This window comes from Chiloscyllium plagiosum, unplaced genomic scaffold (assembly GCF_037043375.1).
Source record: "Chiloscyllium plagiosum isolate Xiang-an unplaced genomic scaffold, Cpla_swu_hap1 HiC_scaffold_8, whole genome shotgun sequence".
In the NCBI taxonomy this organism is placed as follows: domain Eukaryota; kingdom Metazoa; phylum Chordata; class Chondrichthyes; order Orectolobiformes; family Hemiscylliidae; genus Chiloscyllium; species Chiloscyllium plagiosum.
In genome coordinates this window covers 66,146,936-66,171,410 of record NW_028270146.1, presented here as the reverse complement: position 1 = coordinate 66,171,410, position 24,475 = coordinate 66,146,936, and the positions used below count along the sequence as shown (strand labels likewise).

Sequence of the window (24,475 nt, the reverse complement as noted above, 5' to 3'; positions counted from 1 at the left end):
TTGTTTCTGACCCAAATTTCTCACGATCAAACTGAATGCAAATTCTATCATGTTATGGTCACTGTTCCCAAGGGAATCTCCAAATACCCGACTAATGGGGCGGCACAGTGGCACAGTGGTTAGCACTGTTGCCTCGCAGCGCCAGAGACCCGGGTTCAATTCCCGCCTCAGGCGACTGACTGTGTGGAGTTTGCACGTTCTCCCCGTGTCTGCGTGGGTTTCCTCCGGGTGCTCCGGTTTCCTCCCACAGTCCAAAGATGTGCAGGTCAGGTGAATTGGCCATACTAAATTGCCCGTAGTGTTAGGTAAGGGGTAAATGTAGGGGTATGGGTGGGTTCGCTTCGGCGGGTCGGTGTGGACTTGTTGGGCCGAAGGGCCTGTTTCCACACTGTAATGTAATCTAATTTAATGCCACTTACAAGTTCGTTGATGACACCATCATAGTCTGTTGAAACTCAGATGGCAACCAAACAGACTACAGATGGGAGGTGGAAGACCTGGAAATATGGTGCACTGAGAACAACCTAGCTCTCAATGCTGGCAAAACCAAGGAACTCATTATTGATTTTCAGCGGGATGTTACTCATGCCCCCCTACACATTAACAGCACACAGGTGGAACGAGTGGAGAGTGTCAAGCTCCCTGGAATGGTCATCCACAACAAGCTTTCTTGGACTCTTCATGTGGACGGACTGGTTACAAAGGCCCAACAACGTCTCTTCTTCCTCAGGCAGCTGAGGAAATTTGGCATGACAGCGAATACTCTTGCCAACTTTTATAGGAGCAACATTGAGAGCATTCTGTCTGGATCTATCACTACCTGGCATGGCAACTGTACCATTCAAGATTAGAAACGGTAACAGAGAGTGGTGAACTTGGCCTGGACAATCACAAAGGCCAACCTCCTATCTATAGAATCCATCCACCAGGCCTGCTATCAAGGAAAGGCCGCCAGCATTCTCAAAGATCCATCCCATCCTGGCAATGCTTTTCTACAACCTCTACCATCGGAGAGAAGGCACAGAAGCCTAAACACATGCACCAGCCAGTTTCATAACAGTTTCTATCCTACTGTTGTTAGAATACTGAATGGACTCACAAACTCTTAACATTCGCATGTACCTATGTTTTTGCTTTTGCTGCTGTCTACCTATTATTTACTATCTATGCTACTTAACTCTGTGATCTGCCTGTATTGCTCACAAGAGAAAGCTTTTCACTGTGCCTTGGTACATGTGACAATCAATTCAATTCTCTTACTCTGAGACCATTTATTAAAACTGCCTCGTTAGGATCTTGTATTGTGTAAATAGCCTGATCCCTGGTTGAATCCACAACAATTTGTTCCAGGAAACACTGAGTTCTTTCCCGTCGATACCTTTGCCTAATCTAAATAAAGATTAAAATCATCCATGATTAGTGTACTGACTTATTTTACATGTCCTCATTATCTCATGCTTCATTCTCTGTCCTACAGTACAGTTTCTGTTAGAAGGCCTATAGATCATTCCCACCAATGTCTTCTTCCCTATTCTTACTATATCCATGTGGATACTACATCATCCGATCCAAGATAATTTCTTGCTATTGTACTTATTCCATCTCGTATAATAAATCCTCTGCAAAATCACGAATTTGCCTATCTTCTCCAAGAATAAGTACCAAAGTATTAACAAAATCAACACCCGTGGGCAAAAATCACATATCTATGAATCTTTTAACAACTTTAACCTACTTTTAATGAGCTTCACAATTGTGAATTTTATCATTTGAGTGAGTACTCAGGAACAGAAACATTGCAGATACGGACGGATGACTGTATTAACACAGCCACCCAACACACTTTCCTTTCTCCTTGTCATTTTGAAAAGTCACATACTCCTGTTTATTTAATTTATAGTTTTGACCTCCTTGTAGACATATCTCCCTAATGGCTATAAGATCTTACTCACCAACCAATACTGTGTCATTAATACATTTATTTTGTTCCAACTTATACACGTATTTAACTTAAGAGCTATTAATTTTGCATACACTCCATTCTTGATCGTATTTGTTGCTAAAAATATAACTACAGCAAAATTGGAAATATTGCTTGATGGAAAATTGGTTTATGTCATCTGTTATGAAATGACCACCTCCAATCAGAATGCAAGAAAATCAGATTATGATTTCTTTTTTAATCATAGCAGTTGTTAAGTGCCCACTCAATATTTGTTTTGATAATGGGATGCCAAATTTAGAGGGTGGGAAGGCAAAATTATTTAGTAACACTGTTTACAATTATTTCCTTATTAAACATACTAAGGAAAGCACTCAAGAAAACTATTCAGTATATTTAAAACAAAATCACATTTTAACATCACTGAAAAAGCCAACACATACTCTTCATCTTAATTACTCTTGGGCGGCACGGTGGCACAGTGGTTAGCACTGCTGCCTCACAGCGCCAGAGACCTGGGTTCATTTTCCCGCCACAGGCGACTGACTGTGTGGAGTTTGCACATTCTCCCCGTGTCTGTGTGGGTTTCCTCCGGGTGCTCCGGTTTCCTCCCACAGTCCAAAGATGTGCAGGTCAGGTGAATTGGCCATGCTAAATTGTCCGTAGTGTTAGGTAAGGGGTAAATGTAGGGGTATGGGTGGTTTGCGCTTCGGCGGGTTGGTGTGGACTTGTTGGGCCAAAGGGCCTGTTTCCACATTGTAAAGTAATCTAATAATGATGGTGAGTCAGCATTCTGAATATCAGCCAGTGGCTTGCTACGTTACTTCAAAGGGCAGTTAAGAGTCAACTGATCGCTGTAGATTTCGAATCATCCCAGACCAGATAAGGATGGTGGGTCTTCTTTCCTCAGGTCAACTAAATGGAACTTTTTAATAATGATAGCTTGTTATCACCATTATTGATACTAACCTTTAATTACAGACTTTATTTAATTTCATTGAATTCAAATTACTTAGCTGCCTCAATGGTACAGTAACTCATGTCTCTTTTTAGATATTAGTTATAAAACATTATGCTGACTTTACAGGTGGGAGATAAAATTGACTGAAATCTTGTTGTTAAAGGATTGTAAACATTGCTTGGGAGTGGGCGAACTGTGCCTAGTCACAGGTAGAATTTGATAAGGCTGTGTTATGACTGATGCTGCACATTAGATTAGATTAGATTACCTACAGTGAGGAAACAGGCCCTTCGGCCCAACAAGTTCACACCGACCCTCCAAAGAGCAACCCACCCAGACCCATTCTCCTACATTTACCCCTTCACCTAACATTATAGGCAATTTTGCATGGCCAATTCACCTGACCTGCACATCTTTGGACTGTGGGAGGAAACCCACGCAGACACGGGGAGAATGTGCAAACTCCACACACAGTTGCCCAAGATGGGAACTGAACTCGGGTTTCTGGCGCTGTGAGGCAGCAGTGCTAACCACTGTGCCACCATGCTGCCATAGGAGGGCATAATTAACTTTTAGATTAAGAAAAAATTACAATGTAATTTATATCACATCAACACAGTATTGTACATTTGCTATTAGGTATATTGTTAAGGGTAATTAAGTTCAATTGAGGCATTCATGTGGGCATTTGATAATTATTTAAGTAGAAATAATGTACACGTGTATGAGAAAAAGGCAGGAGAATGATACTAAGTCACAATGTACAACTGGAGTAGTTTTACTATGGTCTGTTCCTCTCCCATGTGATGATCCTATAAATCTGTAGCTATATCATATCCAGATGAGGTAGGCTTGAAGGATCCAAACGATTATTCTCTACCCTTCTTTCCTGTCAAAAGTATTCATTTTTTCAAAAAATGGCAATGAAAGCATTGACGTGAGCTTTCTTATTTGCTTATTACATGAAAAATCCTCCTTCAACTTACATATTTTCTGTGAAGAAGCAGTCAGCATACTTCTGTATGTCAGCCATATGACCTTTGTTCCAGCTACGTGTTCCTCTCAGCATATGCTTACGTCCAAGTACGAGAAGTCTCATGTTTCGATTTGCAAGGTAAGAAACGACATCAAGAAGCTGAATTGAAAAAACATGTTACACACTATCAAGGTAGTTTGTTATATAATACACAAAACATTGTGAATCCCCATCACAGATGTAGAATTACTTCTATTCTTTTGAATTGATCTGTGCACTATTGCAACGTTACTTAGGAAGTTATGAAACTTGCAAAGACAGCATCTAGAAAGCACTGAATGTCGAACGTTTACACACCCACTGGTAACAAACAGCTCATGCTTTTTTTTCATTTAACACTGCTAAAAGCTTTATCACACACATGTTCATTGGTTTTGGGATAGTGCACCCAAGAGAAAATTTGATTCCATTCCAATATGAAATACATTTTTCTTTTACTTTACTTTCAACTGTTGTAATCAACTCTCTTAGCTGCAGTGCAACTACACCTTGTAACAGAGCCTAAATCAAAGTCAAAGACTTAGTGTTTATAACATTTATTTTGCCTCAGGATGTTGCCCTAAGATGATAATAGATGTTTGTCTAAGTCTCATATCATTATTGTTCCGGCTTTCTTGGCAAGGCAATTGCAGTCAAATTACCTTTAATGCAATGTATATGTAAATGCTCATGTACTGCCGTCTTGTGTGGGTGATAGAAGGGGTACGATGTTGAGTACAATGTTGGGGAAGGGTCCACAATCATGCAATGTATTTTATATGGAATGATGCCGAGTTGGTGTGTGATGTTGCATTCGCTGTTACATAAGCCCTTAGAATACTCATTCTTTTCCTATATGACATGACTAATCTCGCTAAGTGTCTCATCAGTAGTGAGTGAGGTTAAAATTGGAAGAAGGTAATTGGAATTTTTATTTTTAGTAATAACCACCAATGGCACTTGTTTGATGTGAATATTAGTTCAAGTCATTCACAGGAAGAGGGTATCGCTGTCTAGGCCATATTTATTGTACATGCCTAATTCACCTGGAGGTGCATGTAGACCAGGTGAGAATAGCAGTTTCCTTAGACATTAGTGAACTCAGGTGGGTTGTTATGACAATTGACAATGTTATAATTAGACTCTTTATTTCAGATTTTACACTGGGATCAAATTCCAACATTTGCTTTGGCAGTATTAGGACCTGGGTTGAAAATTACCTGGGTCGCTGGATTTACAGTCCAGCGATAATACTGCTAGGCCATCGCCTCCCCATATCTAAGACTTGCAGTAGTTTGTCATGTTCTCCTTCACTATGGAGGAGTTAAGCAGCTCATGATGTTTAAATTGCACAAAACATGCCTGTGATATTATTCAGCAACCAAGCAATGTTTCTACACTGTGGAAAACAAAAACACTTCTCCTCTACATTTGGGTTTAAGTCCCCATTATTTGAAAAGGACAGCAGATCATGGAAGACTACCTCCTACAAGTTCCCTTCTAAAACCACACATCATTCTGTCTTGAAATTAGGTCACAATTTCTATATTGTTGCTGGGCCAATGTTATGTAACTTACTTTTGAATACTCTGGAGTGATTCAAAAAGGCAGCTCACCACCACCTTCTCATTGGCAATTTCAGATGGGCAATGAATCCTGACCCAGTCCCATCAATTAATATAAAGTAGAACAATAGACACCCTATCTAGAACTGAATTTTGGACTTTCCTAGTCTGCCAAGTTCTGCTAACAATCCACATTAACTCATTTGACGATTATTTTTCCAAGAATGTCTATTCATTTTGTATAAATAAACCATAAATGTACAAGATGACTGTGTTAACTTGTTCTCACCACAAATACAAACTGCCAATTTTCACCAAATTATCAAAATGTAATAATTGACTTTGCATCAATATTACAAGAAAGAATTGTGCTGCACCATTTATGCAGCATAAAGATATGAATACACGTATAAAATGTGGATGGACTCCCATAAATTTGTGATATCAAGTTCTGAGCTATGTGGTCCTGCAAGAATTGGCAATAACAGGACAGCAACAGGCTCAATTGCATTAAGTCAAAATTGACTCCCTTCAACATTAATTACACATTAAAATACTTAAGAGAAAGTAAGATCTTCAAATAGCAGAGATGGGAAGTAAACTCTTCATTGTTGTGTGAAGTGCAACTCGTCATCGGAGAAGTAAATCTCAAAAAGAAAAATGTTTGAAAACTTTTCCATCTGTTTGGAAACTTGAATAGTGGTTACACTGAGTCCACTAATCATTACTGTGAAACGTCTAGACAATATAAAAACTGATATTGGCTGAGATACCCAATATTCATTATTAAATGAAAAACAACTCAGGTATTTATACATAATTGGCTTATCTCATATTTCAGAAATGTCACGAGATATTTGCTCATTAAAGCTATGGTACACCATGCATACACTGATTGTCTTGTTATTTATCTAGAGGATTTCAAGAGTACAAGTTTAAGACTGAGATAGATAGTTCTAACTGCACTGACATAATATAAAAACTAACCTCTTATTGAATCTCTAACATGTCTGAAAGCACGATTTACAAAGAATATCATTGAAATTTATTTTGGTTTCACAGAATTTGTCCTTCCCACCTAGATAAACCTCCAGCACGGTTTCCCTGTCTCAGCCCCGAACACGCATCTCTTCTGTCATTCTTTATTGAACAAACCTTTTTCTTTATCTTTAGAAAGGGAGAAAAGAACAGACTGTGTAAAGACTAAGAGCAATGAACCATTCTTGATTGTTTACAGAAATTAAGGAGGTATTAAATTGAAAGAAGAGGTATACAATGCTGCAAAGATTCAGGTTTTGGGTAATAATATTAATAAGGAAAGAGGTTGAGCTCATGAGAAGGAAACAAATTCAGGATAAAAAAGTCATTTTCAGATTTGGTAGATTCTAGTTTACAGCGTGCCAAAAAGATCATACCCCAACCAATTAACCCATCAAACCAAAAACCCTTGACTAATTCAACTATCCTTCCTCCCTTCAGAAATAACCCCATCTGACCATATCCCACTGCAAATAACTATTCCACTGACCTTATCTGACTACTGTCCTTACTTGACCTGACAACTGCCTGCATGATTACCTCTTCCAAGCAGCAACCCCACATGACTATACCCGTGAATTGACCTAAACAGCACCCCAAAAGACAACTGCCATTCCTGCCCAACTGACCTGAACCAACCACCCCATCATCTAACTACCCACTCACTCAAGTATCCAATCATCCACCAAAAGACTTGAGACCTTTAAAAATCTGTGAAAACAGCAACTAATGTTAGAAATGTAGGTCTGTCATAGCTTCATCTGCCCTCTGTGTGTGTGTGTCAGTCTTCTGTGGAGACAATTGTATTGACAATATTTGTTGCTTTCAGCCAGGATTGGGTGTCCTGAATGATGGTATGTAGAAAGGTCACACAATCATTTGCAGGCATCGATATGGAAAAGAAGATCTTTCTCCAGAGATACAGCATACCCTCCTTCCCTCTCTACTTTTGCCAGTTGTGGGACCCACAGCTACATTTTTGTTGCTGGCTGTTTTACAAAAGTCAACAGCTCAATGAGTTGCCAGTGCAATTAAGAGAACGAGAAACTCAGCAGTGCCATTGCTGAAACTGCACCTGTACGATGAGGATGCAGTGTGTTCAGGGAAAGGTTACACTAGCGAGTTCCATCAAAAAATGTGTGGAGTGGAGATTGAGGGCTTACTGAGGGTAGCCATAGGTTGGGGTGAAAGGGGATTGGGGAGGCACCTCAGTGTGCCTTGGAGTGGCCTACAATGGAAGCCTGAACCCGAGAGCCCGAAGGGAGACCTCCAGTCTTTAAGCTGGTTGTGGCCATAGGCTTTTCCAACATTGGCAAAATGCCTGTGAAGAATTAGGTCCTTAATGGTCCACCAAACAGGTTCATTTGGCTTCTGAGCAGTTAGCTATTCTGTCAGCTTTTCTACAGCTGGCAAAATGATTTTGCAGCAGCAAGACATCAGGTATACCATACAAATTCTTTCCATGCCATTTTGTCGGTCTTTCAATCTTCAACTGTATTGAAAGTTCTGGTAAAATTGTTTCGCCACATCCCATTTTCTTCCCAACACTGGTGATGCCCAAACCCACAATCTGGAATTATCGTTCAAATCATTTCTGTCTTATACTTCCACTTCTCCTTTAAAGTCTTTTGTGAAATGAACCTTCTCAACCAAACTTTTAGTCACCTTTATTAATATTTACTTCGTTTTGTCGGAATCCATTTCATTTTGATTAGTTTTGTAGCACCTTGGTATACTTTTCCTGTTAACACTGCTATAGTTACTATTATCTACGCAGACTTGGAATAGGTGATTCATCTTGCTGTTTTTCATGCTGTTTAAGAAAAGACAAGTAGCTAGAATACTTGAGAAATTCTCTCCTTCTTTTAAAAGATGCTACGGGATCTTTAACGTTGACCTGAAGCTATGAATACTGTGTTCTCATTTCAACCCAAACTATGTCAAATAAGCCTTAAATCTACAAATTGGATTCAGCTGATGTTAACCAACATAAAATACTTTCTTTCTGCTATTATAAGAAGCCTCATAATCTCGAAAGAAAATTATTGATGTATCAAGATTTGATGAAGGCCAAAAGAAAGTAATTCCAATAATTTCCAGACAGCAATTTTAATGTAATCAACAAATTCATTTATTTCCATGCAGATATACCAGCACAAATTTTGTTAATAAAATTTTGTAGGTTTTGAAAACGTTTAGCTGTATTATTCAATTACGTACTTGCTGCAGCACACGGTCAGAGATGCATATTCCAGAAAGCTGCTACAGCCAGGAAACATCTCTGCTTCAGAGAAGTGCATAGCACAAAGCTGCAAATGAGTTTGAATGAATGGGTGTAGTGAAAACAAGACAAATTCAGCTTGAATACTGACTTGGAAAATCCATATGCAGATTATCTATAGCTACATGATGACCATGTGAATAAGAAACTCCCATTTGAAGCTGTACAATTATCTCTGGTGAAACTCAAAAGACAAAATTTGTAGTGTGAGCTTTGCACCCAAATCACAAATGTGACATTACCATATAATATTAAAGTGTACTGAATTTGTCTAAACCTACTTCACAAAATTGCATCATTCCTTTGTTAACAGACTAACTTGTACACAGTAGAAATACTCTAGTTTTTTTAAACATATGAAATAATTCAAATTATTCTGGAAAAACTAAATGATTTGTAGCATGTAAAGTATTTAAAAACATAGCGCAATTTTGTGGGAGATTAGAAATGTTGTTTTTGCAGATGGGTGAGGGGGTGTAGTGTGGGGGGAGGGAAAGGGGAACATTATACAAACGTCGCGGAATTCTGGTAGCATGTAGCATACTTAAGGCTAAGACTTAAATGAATATAGAGGGTCTTTTAAAGAAAATAGTTTTAAGCTAGGAAATAACTTTAAAGTGTTGTAGTTGACCACAAAAAGAAGCAGCAGGGGTATTTCACAATAAAGCTTATAGTATGATAAGAGAAACTGGATAAAAGGACAAGCTGTAACAAACAAGGAACAAAGAATGCAGACAAGGACAGCAGGATGGCCAGATAAGAAAATAACTAACAAGTGAGGTAATCGGCTTATGATAGGATGGGAAAAAGGGAGGCGTGATTCCGCAACTTGTAAACTAAATAAGAATGTTAATATGCTCTGTTTTTGCGCGCATTTCTGCTTGATTGCAGACGCATCCAGTTCTTGCAAGACTGTAATAAATTGTTCTTGTTTCCAAGGCTTTGTCTCAGGCTGATTGATTTGTGAGTGAGTTCTGTTTCTCACAATTTTGGGGCCTCGTTCCGGGATCCAAAACTCCGACCGCTCGACACTCTTGGGACGACGGGGGAGGTGCACCTCGCCGATTTCAGTGATCTCCGACTCCCTAGCTTGTCGTTCGTGGTTTGGGCGAGTATGATCTGGACTGGGAGACCCTGGAAACAAGGCGGGCAGATGCGGCAGGTTCGGTCGGGCAACTCTTGTGCACAAGACCCGGGTAGGGAAAGGTCTTAAAGGATATATCCGGGCGACTGGGAGGCAGCGGTATTTGCTGCAGGAATTGCCGCGGGACTGGACGCACCGAAATGACCAGGTAACCCTGTGCACAGACCAAGGTAAGAAAAGAGACCTTTAAGTATTGCCTTGGTGGTTGGGCGTACGAAAGTACGGGGAATTGGCGATATATAAAATTAAGCATATGGCAATGGAAAACAGCCCATGTCAGAAGGGCTAGTAGCTGAAGGGCTACTGAGGGTGCACATCGTAACTAACGTATGGCCAGACGTCCAGAAAAATATTCAAAAGCTAGAGGAGTCGTTGCGGGAAGCTCAAAGTGTCTGTGAGACAGGGTGTGGGTGTGGGTGTGGGTGTGGGTGTGGGTGTGGGTGTGGGAGAGGGAGAGGGAGAGGGAGAGGGAGAGGGAGAGGGAGAGGGAGAGGGAGAGGGAGTGGGAGTGGGAGAGGGAGTGGGAGAGGGAGTGGGAGAGGGAGAGGGAGTGGGAGAGGGAGTGGGAGAGGGAGTGGGAGAGGGAGTGGGAGAGGGAGTGGGAGAGGGAGTGGGAGAGGGAGTGGGAGAGGGAGTGGGCACTGTACAGCAAGTAGAAAGTTTAATCTTTTGTGCTTCGGTTTGAATGCACATTTGTTTGTTAGTGATTGAATGTTTGTGCTTTGGTCCCTTGAGCTTGAGATCCAGGACTATTTTGAATCTGATTTCTACTATGGAAATTTTAACATGATTTCTTTTAAGGTTGAAGATTTTACAGATTATGAAATAAATGTTAACTCCTGTTCTTTTTACAGGACTGCCTTACTATCAGTTTCTAACTAATCTCTTTTTCCTTACAAAAAAGTGATTTATGGAGAACAGTTGAAGTCTTAAAAAGCATATAATTGGTCAGATTAATCGGACGAGTAATGTGTCTAGTCAGGACCCTGAAGGGGGTGTGGAAGAAGGTGACACCGGACCTCATTAAAATTAATTAAATTAGCAACAATGGGAGGCATGGGGAGTTGCCTGGGTTACGATCGATCTGTAAATAACGTTAAAGGGGAATATATTCTGCCCGACAATCCTTTGGGGAAAATGTTGGGTAATTGGGAACACAACTCCCAGATGTGGGAGAAAGATAAGGCTACAATGATAAACTACAATGATAAACTATTGTTTCGTTTGGACTAGAGTAAGTATTAAGGCGCCTGGTATATTTTTTTGGCCCAAATATGGGTCCGATGAGGATTGGCTGTGCCAAGATCTAAATATATACGTCAATCGGAAAGAAACATACAGTCAAGAAGAGTCAGAATATGCGGTTTGTTGGATAGGGAGCACGGGAGTAAAATTATATCCCATGAATACTGAGGAATCAGGAAAAAAGAATGAAAAAGGGAAGCCACAATGGGATCCCTTAACGTGTTTGCCGCCCCCATATACTACTCCCCGGAACAAGCCTACAGCTCCCGAAGTACAGACACAGAAAGGGGAACGGACTCTGAACTAAAAGATGCAGAACATGGGGGGCAGAATTACTCGAGGAGGGGCAGAGATAATGGAAAATTATGTCCCTTACGAGAGGTTCCGATTGGGGAAGGTACAATCGGATATGTAAACGCTCCCTTAACTAGCGGTGAAGTTAGGGTCTTTAAAAAGGAAATGAAAAGTTTAATTGAGGATCCGGTTGGACTAACCGAACAATTAGAGCAATTCCTAGGGCCTAATTTATATACCTGGGGAGAACTGATGGCAATTTTAGGAACGTTATTTTCAGGGGAAGAACGAGGTATGATTAGGAGAGCGGCTTTACAGGAATGGAAAAAGAAGCACTCAGTTGAGGAAGAAGGGGCCCCAGCAGAACAGAGATTCCCAAATGTTGACCCTCATTGGGAAAATAATGACAGAGAAGATAGGGAGTCAATGCGGGATCTACGAGAAATGGTAATATTAGGAATTAAAGAGGCGGCACCTCGATCACAAAACTTTGTTAAGGCCTTTGAAATACGACAAGAGAAGGATGAAACCCCTTCTGCATTTCTTAAAAGGCTCAAGGAAGCCACAAAGAAGTATTCGGGAATGGATCCCGATAATCCGATAGCACAGGACTCTTAAAGGTCCAGTTTGTAACTAAATTATGGCCGGACATACAAATTACAGAAATCAGATGGATGGAGTGAAAGACAGATGGAAGAACTGTTATGTGAGGCACAGAAAGTGTATGTGAAAAGGGAAGACGAGAAGCAGAAACAGAAAGCCAAAATGATGGTGGAGACAGTAGAAGAAATCACAAAAAGGAGAATGGGATCAGGGGATAACTGGAAGGGTAGGGGAGGACACGAGAGACAAGGGTCAGATACCCGAGAAAGGAGGCAACAGGCAGGGTGTTACCATTGTGGGAAAGTGGGGCATTTTAAACGGGAATGCCCGGAATTAGCACGAGAAAGGGAAGCAGTTTCCCTAATGACCTTAGATGAAGATTAGGGGAGTCAGGGGTTCCTTCCTCCAGAGACCCACCGGGAACCCTTGATAAATTTAAAGGTGGGACCTGAAGGGGAGGAGGCAGTATTTTTGGTGGACACGGGAGCGGCACAGTCATCCCTAAGTTTTAAACCTACCGCTGTTAAATTGACTACTTCCTGACATTGGAAGTAATCTATTAGGTAGGGATTTAATTATATTGCTGGGCTTAAAAATTGGGGTGGAGGATAGTGCAGTAGCTGTAACGATGGCTAAGGTAACCCAAGGAAGATTGATCCTCCCGGATGGAAGGGAGTTATTAAGTAAACCAGTTATGAGAAACATCCTAACTACCTTGCACCAAGGCAGTCACTGGGACTCCCAAGCCATGTGTGACATAGTGTTAAGGAAGTACGGATGTAAAGGGATATATACATTAGCCAAGCAGGTATGCGCAGGATGCCTGACTTGCCAAAAGATTAATAAGAAAGTAACGAGGGGGGGGGGGCAAGAGGTGGAAGAAACCCTGGGGTAAAACCTTTTCAAAGAATACAGGTAGATTACACAGAATTACCCCAGTAGGGAAACAAAAGTACTTATTAGTCCTAATGGATCACCTAACTGGGTAGGTGGAGGAATTTCCAATGTCCTCAGCTACTTTGAAGATAGTGAAAACTCTTTTAGAACATATAATTCCTCGATATGGAGTGGTGGAAAGTATAGATTCAGACCAAGGTAGCCATTTTACCTCTAAGATCCTACAAGAAGTAATGGCGGGATTAGAGATCTCTTGGGAATTCCACACTCCTTGGCACCCACCTTCCTCTGGATGGGTGGAACGAATGAATCAAACCTTAAAGAAGCCATTGTCTAAGCTAGTCTGAGAGACTCGATCACCATGGACAAAATGTTTACCTATCCCGTTGCTACATATTAGGACTGCGCCTGGACGTGATATAGGCCTCTCTCCTTATGAGATGATGTTTGGATTACCTTTCTTGGGTGGAAAAGGGGAATAACCAACTGTAGAGTTCAATGATAAGTTTTTAAAGAACTATATCGTGGCGCTCGGCTCTTCTTTGTCTGTCCTTAGAAAGAAGGGTCTGTTGACCCAGACACCTCCACTTGAGTTCGCAGTACATCAGATACGACCGGGTGATTGGGTCCTGATAAAGACCTGGAAAGATACCAAACTGCACCCAAGCTGGGAGGGACTGTTCCTAACCCTCCTGACTACTGAAACAGCCATCCGAACTGCTGAAAAAGGGTGGAGTCATCACACTCGTGTTAAGGCCCAGTGGACGTTCCTTCCCCTCCGGCAGAGTGGCAAGCACATCCTACAGACAACCCTCTGAAAATCAAGCTGAGCAAAAAGAATGGACTGAGATAAAAGACTATTAAGTATTGGTTAAAAAAAAACTGTATCCCAAAACAATTGTAAATGTTGCATGGACTCACTCCTCCCTGGCATACAAAGGGTTAGAGAATAGACAGATAGGGTTGCGAGCTGAAATGAGCGGTCAGCTTTGTATTGTCACGATAATATTGGTGCTAGCTGCCAAGAGGGGGGGGGTGGGAAAAATCATTTTACCGCTTTATGTCAGAATTATGCTAAACTAAAGGGGCATACCGACTGTTGGGTATGTGCTGAGATCCCACACCATGGGGAATCCGGAATTCCTCTCACGGTAATACCACTTACCAAAGAAGTGTACGACGTACAACAATTTGACTCGGGCCCAAATGATACAACTTGGGAGATTTGAAAGGGGTAATTATAACTTTGCAGGATGGTTCCCTCGACCAGCCCAGAAAACTCGGTGTTATCGATGGCCTGAGAGTTTCCCCACCGAAAGGAGCAGTAAATACCACTTGTTTCTGTAATCAGAATGATACCGCACCCTTCCGATTAGGAAGATCATCTTGTGTCTACACCAGCCAAGCCACTGCCACGACTATTCCCCAAGTATTGAATGGGACATATTGGGTGGGTGGCTTAAAGGCCTACCCATTTATCCCCAGCGAGAAGTATGTTTGGAGTGGCGGATGTAACAGGAATAGGTGCTGGGACCATCCAGTTCAAACACTGCCTCAAAGCCAGAAAGGCTGGAGTGGCTGTTGCTACCTCGCCTATATAATTCCCCACGAAGCTGTTAAAGAGAGCCCCAAAAATACCTCGGAATAAACAGGGAGGAAGGCGAGTAACCCGGAAAGTAACCAAAGGAGATCACCTCCTCTGGACTTTGATACCTATGTATGGGACCGCTTGAGCAGGAGCAGAAATACAAATGTTGGCGGCTTCCCTGGAAGAGTTGGCCAACAATACTGCTGATGCGTGGCCGAAACCCAATCCCAAGTAGCAACCATAACGGCCGAAATGGTTGCCACTAGGCTAACGACCCTTCAGAACAGGATGGCTCTGGATTATATTCTAGCAGAGAAGGGTGGTACCTATGCACTAATTGGAGAGGAATGTTGTACGTACATACCTGAGGTCTCCTCTAACATTACTGATATCTCCAAACATGTGCAAGACAATATCGCCAAGATAAGGGAGGCCGGTAATCGGTACCGGAACGAAAAAGGATGGGAATGGGGGAATTGGGGATTGACTGGTTAAGGAAGGTGGTTAGTCAATCTAGCTATCTATGGATTATTGATATTAGTGAGTCTGGTGGTAGGGTTCAATGTCCTAAAATGGGTAATGAGCCGACTGATGATATCCCTTGGGGAGAGAACCCAAATAAATCATCAGATGCTTTTACAATCAGCAGGTGATATGCAACAAAGAGAAAGTCAAAGAATGCTTTTAGAGTTCGAGGGACGAACAACACAAATGTAAAATGTAAGATTGTGAACCTCATTGCCAAAAGGCGTAAGAGGGCAGAACATAAGAAAATGAATTAAAGGAGACTTAAGTGCAAAAACAACAGTTAGAGAAAAAGAAAATGGGGGAATTGTGGGAGATTAGAAATGTTTTTGCAGATGGGGGTGGGGGTGTAGTGTGGGGGGAGGGGAAGGGGAACATTATACAAACGGTCGCGGAATTCTGGTAGCATGTAGCATACTTAAGGCTAAGACTTAAATGAATATAGAGGGTCTTTTAAAGAAAATAGTTTTAAGCTAGGAAATAACTTTAAAATGTTGTAGTTGACCACAAAAAGAAGCAGCAGGGGTATTTCACAATAAAGCTTATAGTATGATAAGAGAAACTGGATAAGAGGACAAGCTGTAACAAACAAGGAACAAAGAATGCAGACAAGGACAGCAGGATGGCCAGATAAGAAAATAACTAACAAGTGAGGTAATCGGCTTATGATAGGATGGGAAAAAGGGAGGCGTGATTCCGCAACTTGTAAACTATGAGAAAGTTAATATGCTCTGTTTTTGCGCGCATTTCTGCTTGATTGCAGAGGCGTCCAGTTCTTGCAAGACTATAATAAATTGTTCTTGTTTCCAAGGCTTTGTCTCAGGCTGATTGATTTGTGAGTGAGTTCTGTTACTCACAATTTCAAGAAATTGAAGAGGCCCAGAAATTCCTTTACAATGAAAAGGTGAAAACGCTTGCTATACAACTTACTTTTTATTCAGTATACATTTTTACCTTCCTAATTAAGAAAGCATCCCACCATTCTTTTGGTTTTCAAATTTTATAACCTAAATGCTGGTAATTTTGAATTAGTGTCAGAAATGGTTTCCCCCTCAGCAGAGATGTGGAGAAACAGATTGGGAAACAGATTTTGGAAAGGTGCAGAAGCCACAGGGTCGTAGTCATGGGCGACTTCAACTTCCCAAATATTGATTGGAAGCTCTTTAGATCAAGTAGATTGGATGGGGCGGTGTTTGTGCAGTGTGTCCAGGAAGCTTTTCTAACGCAGTATGTAGATTGTCCAACCAGAGGGGAGGCCATATTGGATTTGGTACTCGGTAATGAACCGGGACAAGTGGTGGGCTTGTTAGTGGGTGAACATTTTGGTGATGGTGACCACAATTCTGTGACTTTCACCTTGGTTATGGAGAGAGATAGGTGCGCACAACAAGGTAGATTTTATAATTGGGGGAAGGGAAATTACGATGCTGTAAGGCAGGATTTGAGGAGCATACGTTGGGAGCTTAGGCTGTCAGGGAAGGATGTGGTGGAAATGTGGAACTTTTTCAAAGAGCAGATATGTATGTACCTATCAGGCTGGAAAGAAATGGTCGTGTGAGGGAGCCTTGGTTGACGAGAGAGGTTGAATGTCTGGTAAAGAGGAAGAAGGAGGCTTACATAAGGTTGAGGAAACAGGATTCAGACAGAGCAGTGGAGGGATACAGGATAGCCAGAAGGGACCTGAAGAAAGGGATTAGGAGAGCTAAGAGAGGGCATGAAAAATCGTTGGCGGATAGGATCAAGGATAACCCCAAGGCATTTTATGCGTATGTGAGAAACCTGAGAATGACGAGAACGAGGGTAGGTCCGATCAAGGACAGTAGTGGGAGACTGTGTATTGAGTCGGAAGAGATAGGAGAGGTCTTGAACAAGTACTTCTCTTCAGTATTTACGAACGAGAGGGACCGTATTGTAGAAGAGGAGAGTGTGAAATGGACTGGTAAGCTAGAAGAGATACCTGTTAGGAAGGAAGATGTGTTGGACATTTTGAACAACTTGAGGATATTCAAGTCCCCCGGGCCTGACGGGATATATCCTAGGATTATGTGGGAAGCAAGAGAGGAAATTGCAGTACCGTTGGCAATAATCTTCTCGTCTTCACTGGCAACGGGGGTGGTACCAGGGGACTGGAGGGTAGCGAATGTTGTGCCCCTGTTCAAAAAAGGGAATAGGGATAACCCCGGGAATTACAGGCCTGTTAGTCTTACTTCTGTGGTAGGCAAAGTAATGGAAAGGGTACTGAGGGATAGGATTTATGAGTATCTGGAAAGACACTGCTTGATTAGGAACAGTCAGCACGGATTTGTGAAGGGTAGGTCTTGCCTTACAAGTCTTATTGAATTCTTCGAGGAGGTGACCAAGCATGTTGATGAGGGTAGAGCAGTGGATGTAGTGTACATGGATTTTAGTAAGGCATTTGATAAGGTTCCCCATGGTAGGCTTATGCGGAAAGTCAGGAGGCATGGGATAGAGGGAAATTTGGCCAATTGGATAGAAAACTGGCTAACCGGTCGAAGGCAGAGAGTGGTGGTAGATGGTAAATATTCAACCTGGAGCCCAGTTACAAGTGGAGTTCCGCAGGGATCAGTTCTGGGTCCTCTGCTGTTTGTAATTTTTATTAATGACTTAGATGAGGGAGTCGAAGGGTGGGTCAGTAAATTTGCAGATGATACGAAGATAGGTGGAGTTGTGGACAGTGAGGAGGGCTGTTGTCGGCTGCAGAGGGACTTAGATATGATGCAGAGCTGGGCTGAGGAGTGGCAGATGGAGTTCAACCCTGCCAAGTGTGAGGTTGTCCATTTTGGAAGAACAAATAAGAATGCGGAATACAGGGTTAATGGTAGGGTTCTTAGTCAGGTGGAGGAACAGAGGGATCTTGGGGTCTATGTACATAGATCTTTGAAGGTTGCCACTCAGGTGGATAGAGTTTGTAAGAAGGCCTATGGAGTATTATCGTTCATTAGCAGAGGGATTGAATTCAAGAGTCGTGAAGTGAAGTTGCAGCTGTACAGGACTTTGGTTAGGCCACAGTTGGAGTACTGTGTGCAGTTCTGGTCGCCTCACTTTAGGAAAGATGTGGAAGCTTTGGAGAGGGTGCAGAGAAGATTTACCAGGATGTTGCCTGGAATGGAGAGGAAGTCATACGAGGATAGGTTGAGAGTTCTCGGCCTTTTCTCGTTGGAACGGCGAAGGATGAGGGGTGACTTGATAGAGGTTTATAAGATGATCAGAGGAATAGATAGAGTAGACAGTCAGAAACTTTTTCCCCGGGTACAACAGAGTGTTACAAGGGGCCATAAATTTAAGGTGAAGGGTGGAAGGTATAGGGGAGATGTCAGGGGTGGGTTCTTTACCCAGAGAGTGGTGGGGGCATGGAATGCGCTGCCCGTGGGAGTGGTAGAGTCGGAATCATTGGCGACCTTTAAGCGGCATTTGGATAGGTACATGGATGGGTACTTAATCTAGGTTAGAAGTTCGGCACAACATCGTGGGCCGAAGGGCCTGTTCTGTGCTGTATTGTTCTATGTTCTATGTTCTAGAACTGGGTATTTATCTTTTGAATGTGAATGCAATTAAGATCATTTAAAATATGATTCACTCTATATTCAGTAACATCATACAGCCTTCAGAAAATTATTTCTTGTATGTTTCAATTGGTGGTAATTTCTCCTCCACTATTCTCACAAACTTAATGAGATGCAGTAATAGGGTAAGCATTTAAGTAATTTTATAGAATCTAGAGAAAGAGTAGCTCTGGTGTTTTAGTTCTGGAGACCCAAAACCAGATGTAGGAGAACCTCCTCTTAGACCAACACCCATATGATGCAGTGTCACAAAACATTAATTAAGGAGGAAATAAAGGTTTCCTCATTTGCCTAATGCTTTCCACCCCTTGCCTCACATCCCCACTTTGATTGAAATTCACAGGTTTTGACTTTTTCTCACTTTTCATATCCAATTCATTCTAAATAAGTACATAAAAAGTCAATAGTAAGAAATATCTTTCATTGAAAATGATAAATAGAAGACATTGGACATTTTTTTCCATGGCTGTAGTGCATTCAGAACTCACGCTGGTTCACAAAAATCATATTGTTTTATTTCAAATGAATCTTCCAAACCAAGCACCTTTCATGCCAGTGATCATGTGAAATCAGTCATTCTCGAGCAAACAGAAAATACTCCAGAGATCATTCTTTTAAGAGGGATCATAGAGACAAATCCACACGACAGTACACAAGGTTATTGGACAATTCTGCCACCTTGTGCTTTAAGAATAACATAGCATTCTTGGTTAAAAATCACACAACACCAGGTTATAGCATTCTTGGTCTGGTTTCTATGCTTGCTTGCATATCTCCTCTCTACTCTCACTATCCCGATTGTCCTAATCTCAGAAGTTTCTGATAATCTATCTTGTTAAACATCCTAAGTGTCCTTCATTTTCTGTCAGCTGCCTCAGATCATCATACCTCTTGTTGTGAAGTTGGGTAGCATACATATAGATTGAGAGGCAGGAAGTTAGAATTTGGTGTTTGTAAAGTGGCGGGGGGGGTGGTGCCCTTAAGCTTTGTGAAGATTTAAAATTAATGAGCTACAGCTTGAAACTTTGCAAGTACACAGAGAGCACCTGAATTGAAACATGTGTATCAAAAGGCTGTATCATTAGCAGATCAAGGAGCAGTTTTTTACAAAGACAACAGACTTTTGAATTTAGCTAATCAACTTGAATCAGATACTTAGAGGCCTAAAACCTATTAAATTTAAGTCTGATGGTTTTGACAGCATGGGACCAATCCTATTGTAACAAATATTGATATGTCATCAAAGGTATTAAAAAAAGGGGGCAGTTGGACAAAGACCCCAGAGTTAGCTGCCATCTGCCAGAGCTAACAGCCCTCAGTTCTCAAGAGAAAATTGCTGGCTCTCACAGCCTCGTCTCGGTCTTAAAGAAAGCACCAGCTAAATAACAATGATTCCAGTTAATATTCCTAACAGAAGAATCTTCAAATTATTATATGTTTGATATTTTCCCAGTCGAAGAAGGCACAGAACATTCCGGAAGATTCATAACCTGGCTGTAATTTCAAGAAAGTAAATTCTAATTTTTTTTTATAGGAGTGGGACTCTTATTTATTGGAATAGCATACCATTAGAATCTTGCTTTATTTGAGAATAGCAGTTTGAAGGGATTTATTTAGTTTGTTAATAGTTAATTTGTTCACCGTTAGAGTTAGATAAATAAATTGTTACTTGCTGACTTTAATGAGAGTGTCAAGGATATATTTTATTTGACCACTAGAAGTTGCTGAAAAGCAGGTTACACTACTTTTCACACTCCTTTTACAGATTATCGGGCGAGATGTTCCTCTTTGGTTGTTTCGGTTTTAGTTCTCAGTCGGGAGTCAACATCTGCTTTATAACACTGTAACAACTGGAAATTAGATGTCACAAATAAAAAATGAGAGAAGACATGTACATAAAGCAAAAGATTGGAAATAGTTATATTTCTCTTATTGTACCTATATAGTTGAGAAAAAATAAAGAGTGAAGGTAACTCATTTCATAGTTGACTGATAATTTGCCTGCATAATTTGAAGTGCAGACATCTTTTTAACGAAGGACCGTAGATTATGAGAAAGTGTTCCTGCTTGGATTTCACTATTTTTGTTTGAGGACAAGTCCTTCGCAATAAAAGTTTTTAAACTATGATCCTGCTACAGAGGGAATGCAGAAAAGGTTTACTAAATTGATTTCCTGGGATGACAGGATTGACATTTGAGAAGATATTGAGATGATTAGGATTGTATTAGGAGTAATTTCAGAAACTTACAAAATTCCAACAAGACTACACTGGTTAGGTCGAGGAAGGGTGTTCCTAATAGTGGGGGAGTCCTGAACCAAGAGTCATAGTTAAAAGGACTGAAATGAGAAGAAATTTCTTCGCCCAGAAAGTGGTGAGCTTATGGCATTTACTGCCACAGAAAGTAATGGAGGCCAAAATGTTTTTTCAAGGAGAAGGTAGATGTATCTTGTGTGGCTAAAGGGATCAAAGATCATGCCAGGGCTGGAATTGTGATATTGAGCTTGATTATCAGCCATGATCATATTGAATGGTGGAGAAAACTCGAGGGCCTACTCTTGCTCCTACCTCCTACATTTCTACATTTACATGACTAAATATCTCGTGCAATAGAGACTCTGTTTAGCTATCATTGTCTTTCAAAAAAGTTGCTCAGAGTGCCTGGCAATGTTCAAAATCACAAAACAACATATGGAAAAGCTTGAAAACCACCACTGTGTCTGCAAATGTAGTAATATAACCTATTTGTCAGTAACATGCAGTGTGGTCCCCGAGTTGGATGGTTGGGGAGGAGCAACGAGGTAATGCTTATTTCACCACTCTCTGCCTCCTTCCCTTCCTACCGTTCTATATCTAGTGTTCAGATTTGCGTCTATGATCATTTCCTTTGTAGAAAAGGTTTAGTTTCAGTAGAATGTATGTGAAACAAAAAATCAACTCCAATGTAACTTTACTTTTTGACCATGCTGTTCTAACAAACAAGAGGTTTTCAAAAACAATAAAAGGACCATTCTTCTGCTTTTCCTCACACCCATTCACATTTTTTTCTGTTTAATTAATCATCATCCAATGCCCTCTTGAAATGTTTCAATTGAATCTGCTTGTGTGCACTTATTCTCAATCCTTAATTGAGTGCAAATACTTTCTATACATTCTGTGAAGACAATTGCTCATGAGTTTGAAAACTTCTATCATATATCCTCTTATTCTTCGACAAAGAGAATAGTCCCTAACTCTCCATTCTATCTCAATGTTAGACTTTCTCAAATGTAGAACAATTTTTGAAAATTTCTTATGCACTCTCTCCAATGCATTCACGTCCCTCCTAGTGTGGCACCCAGAACTGTAAGCAATACACCAGCTGAAATCTAACTAGTGTCATATACAAGTTCAGCATCTTTTTATTTCAAAAATAAACTTTATTCATAAAAAACTTTGTATTTGTACATTGTTACAAATGCAGTTCAGTTCTGTACAGTAGCATATTCAATAAACAAACAAACATTTGAGTTTGACTCTAACCTAACAAAACAAAGATCTCTCTTACACAATATCACGCATTTGAGGCACTGAGAGGGTCCGATAACTAAATTAGCTTCAGCAGCAAGACCTCAGACACTGCCTTGGCAGCAGCTGTCCCAAGCATCAGCAACACCTAAGTGTTCCCTTCATCTGCCCTGCATCCTTCAATTGTACACAAACATCCAGGTCTCTCTACTCCTGCACCTTCATTACAATTGTACTCCATATTTAAATTTTCTGTCTTTCCTACCAAAATATATCATCTTGCACTTCTCAGCATTGAACGTCATCTGCCACCTAAACACCCACTCTTTGCAGCTTACATTGATGTCAAGTTTCGTATAATCTACAAACTCTGAAATTATCCCTATACGCCAAGATCTATCTACAACCCTTAACTCCTTTTGATCAAAAGTCTACCTAACTCAGCCACGAACACATTCAATGACCTAGCCTCCATAGCGCTCTGGAAAGAGAATTCCGCAGAAGAACGAACCTGAAAAGAACAAACTCTTCCTCAATTAATTTGAGATCCTATCTCAAGAGAAACATCCTTCCAATATCCATCTTGTCAAGCCCTACCAGGATCCTATAAACTTCAATCAGGTCAACTCCCATTCTTACAACCCCTGATGATAGCAAGTTCAACACTTCCTCACAGGTCAACCATCATCTCATCAATTTTATTTTAACATATTCAAAGAGCCAAAAATTACATTACCCACCTTAAGAAACCAAGACCTGTAAAGAGAGAGACGGGATAAACCACCAACGCTTCACCAGAGACTCGCACTGATGATGTTACCTAGTATGGTGACGAAACATCTGAAAACAAACCTTCAAGCTCAGCGAGCTAACTTACATACTTATGTTCATGTTCTGTGTGACACTGTAGAACAGGTGGGGTTTGTGGTGTAGAAGTCAGCAGCAACATTTGGGGGGGGGGGGGGGGGTTGGGTGAGGGATATCGCTCTCTCAGGCTTCTCTGTTCCTGATACTTGGCTCCTCAATCAGGCATTGAGTATTTTGAAGGAGGGGGAATTTCCTTTCCTCATCCACTTCCTTTCCATGAGAAAACAACCAGCCTGCATGGGTTTATTTGTCATTCACATGACACATTGACAGGCACATCTACAGTTGGATTCAACAAGCGGTAGTGGGATTAAACCTCCTTCAAGTGAAGCTCCCACAAACAGTGTACCAAGTTACATACAGCAGTAGAGGTCACCTGACTAACAATACACCAAATACAATTGGTTTTCTCCAAATGTCCCTCCTTTTATAAGAAAAAGTATTATCATTTTTAATTATAGACTATTCAAGTTCTCCAATTTGTATTATTCACCATGTATATATCATTCAAAAATGCTTGTCCTTCAGATTCAATATCTTTTCTGGGTTGATGCCTTTGACAGCATGTCACCTTGTTCCTTCTCGTCTCAAATATGGAAGATTCTACATTTTGGATTGATCTTTCTCCAGATCCCAAACAACATGCACAATGACGAGTCAGAAGGGAGAATGTGGCAAGGTTGTTAATCTTGAGAAGAAAAGTTTGATTTTCCATCCTAGGCTTGAATGGTGAGAATCTAAGGATTGAGTGGCAACAGGCTGATTTCCATGCATTTACATTAGTACTTATGTAATTTATATGTAATTTCCTATACTTTCACATGGCAGAAACTAGATGGCTTGAAACTGCCTCAAAAGTCAGAGTTGCTGTAGTTCACTGCTTCCTCCTCCAGCAGCACTTCAAAAGCTTGTGATTTCAAATAAGGCTGATTGACTATAACTTGGTATTGTATGACTTCTGGCTTTGTCCACCCCACTCCAACACTGGCACCTCCACACCATACGTGGATGTTCACAACATCTCTATCTTGCCTTGTTGTACATTGCTGCGTCATTCTGAATTTACAGACTCACTGTACTTCTGTCTTGCCTTGATTCTTTAACAGTCATAAAGCCAGACACATTTGCCACAATGATCAGATAAAAGGGTGGATATATTACTTTATGGCACTGCTCTATGTTAATGTCACACCTGTATATAGATTCCACATTGTCAGAGCTAAAATCCTTCCTCACTATGGTGTTGATTTCCTTTTTCACCAGCAATGCAAAGGTGGTGGCCTTTGCCTTTTTGACTAATATTCAGTTCCCTTCCCTGGTCACCTTGCAACCATGTCTCCATAATCCTAACTATGGAATATCTGTTCTTATTTATTTGCGCAGTTAATTCCATTTAGTTTATTTCGAATGCTCCGCACAT

General features: G+C 41.0%; 1 protein-coding gene across 2 annotated transcripts in view; it reads right to left on the bottom strand.

Annotated features, from left to right (window-relative positions):
- prorp (protein only RNase P catalytic subunit) overlaps positions 1-24,475 on the bottom strand; it is an 82,657-nt gene that overhangs the window by 14,110 nt on the left and 44,072 nt on the right. For both annotated transcript variants that reach the window (XM_043697812.2, XM_043697813.2), the window contains one exon: positions 3,890-4,038. In XM_043697812.2, the coding sequence (XP_043553747.2) occupies positions 3,890-4,038 (149 nt within the window). The remainder of the gene's footprint in view (positions 1-3,889; positions 4,039-24,475) is intronic.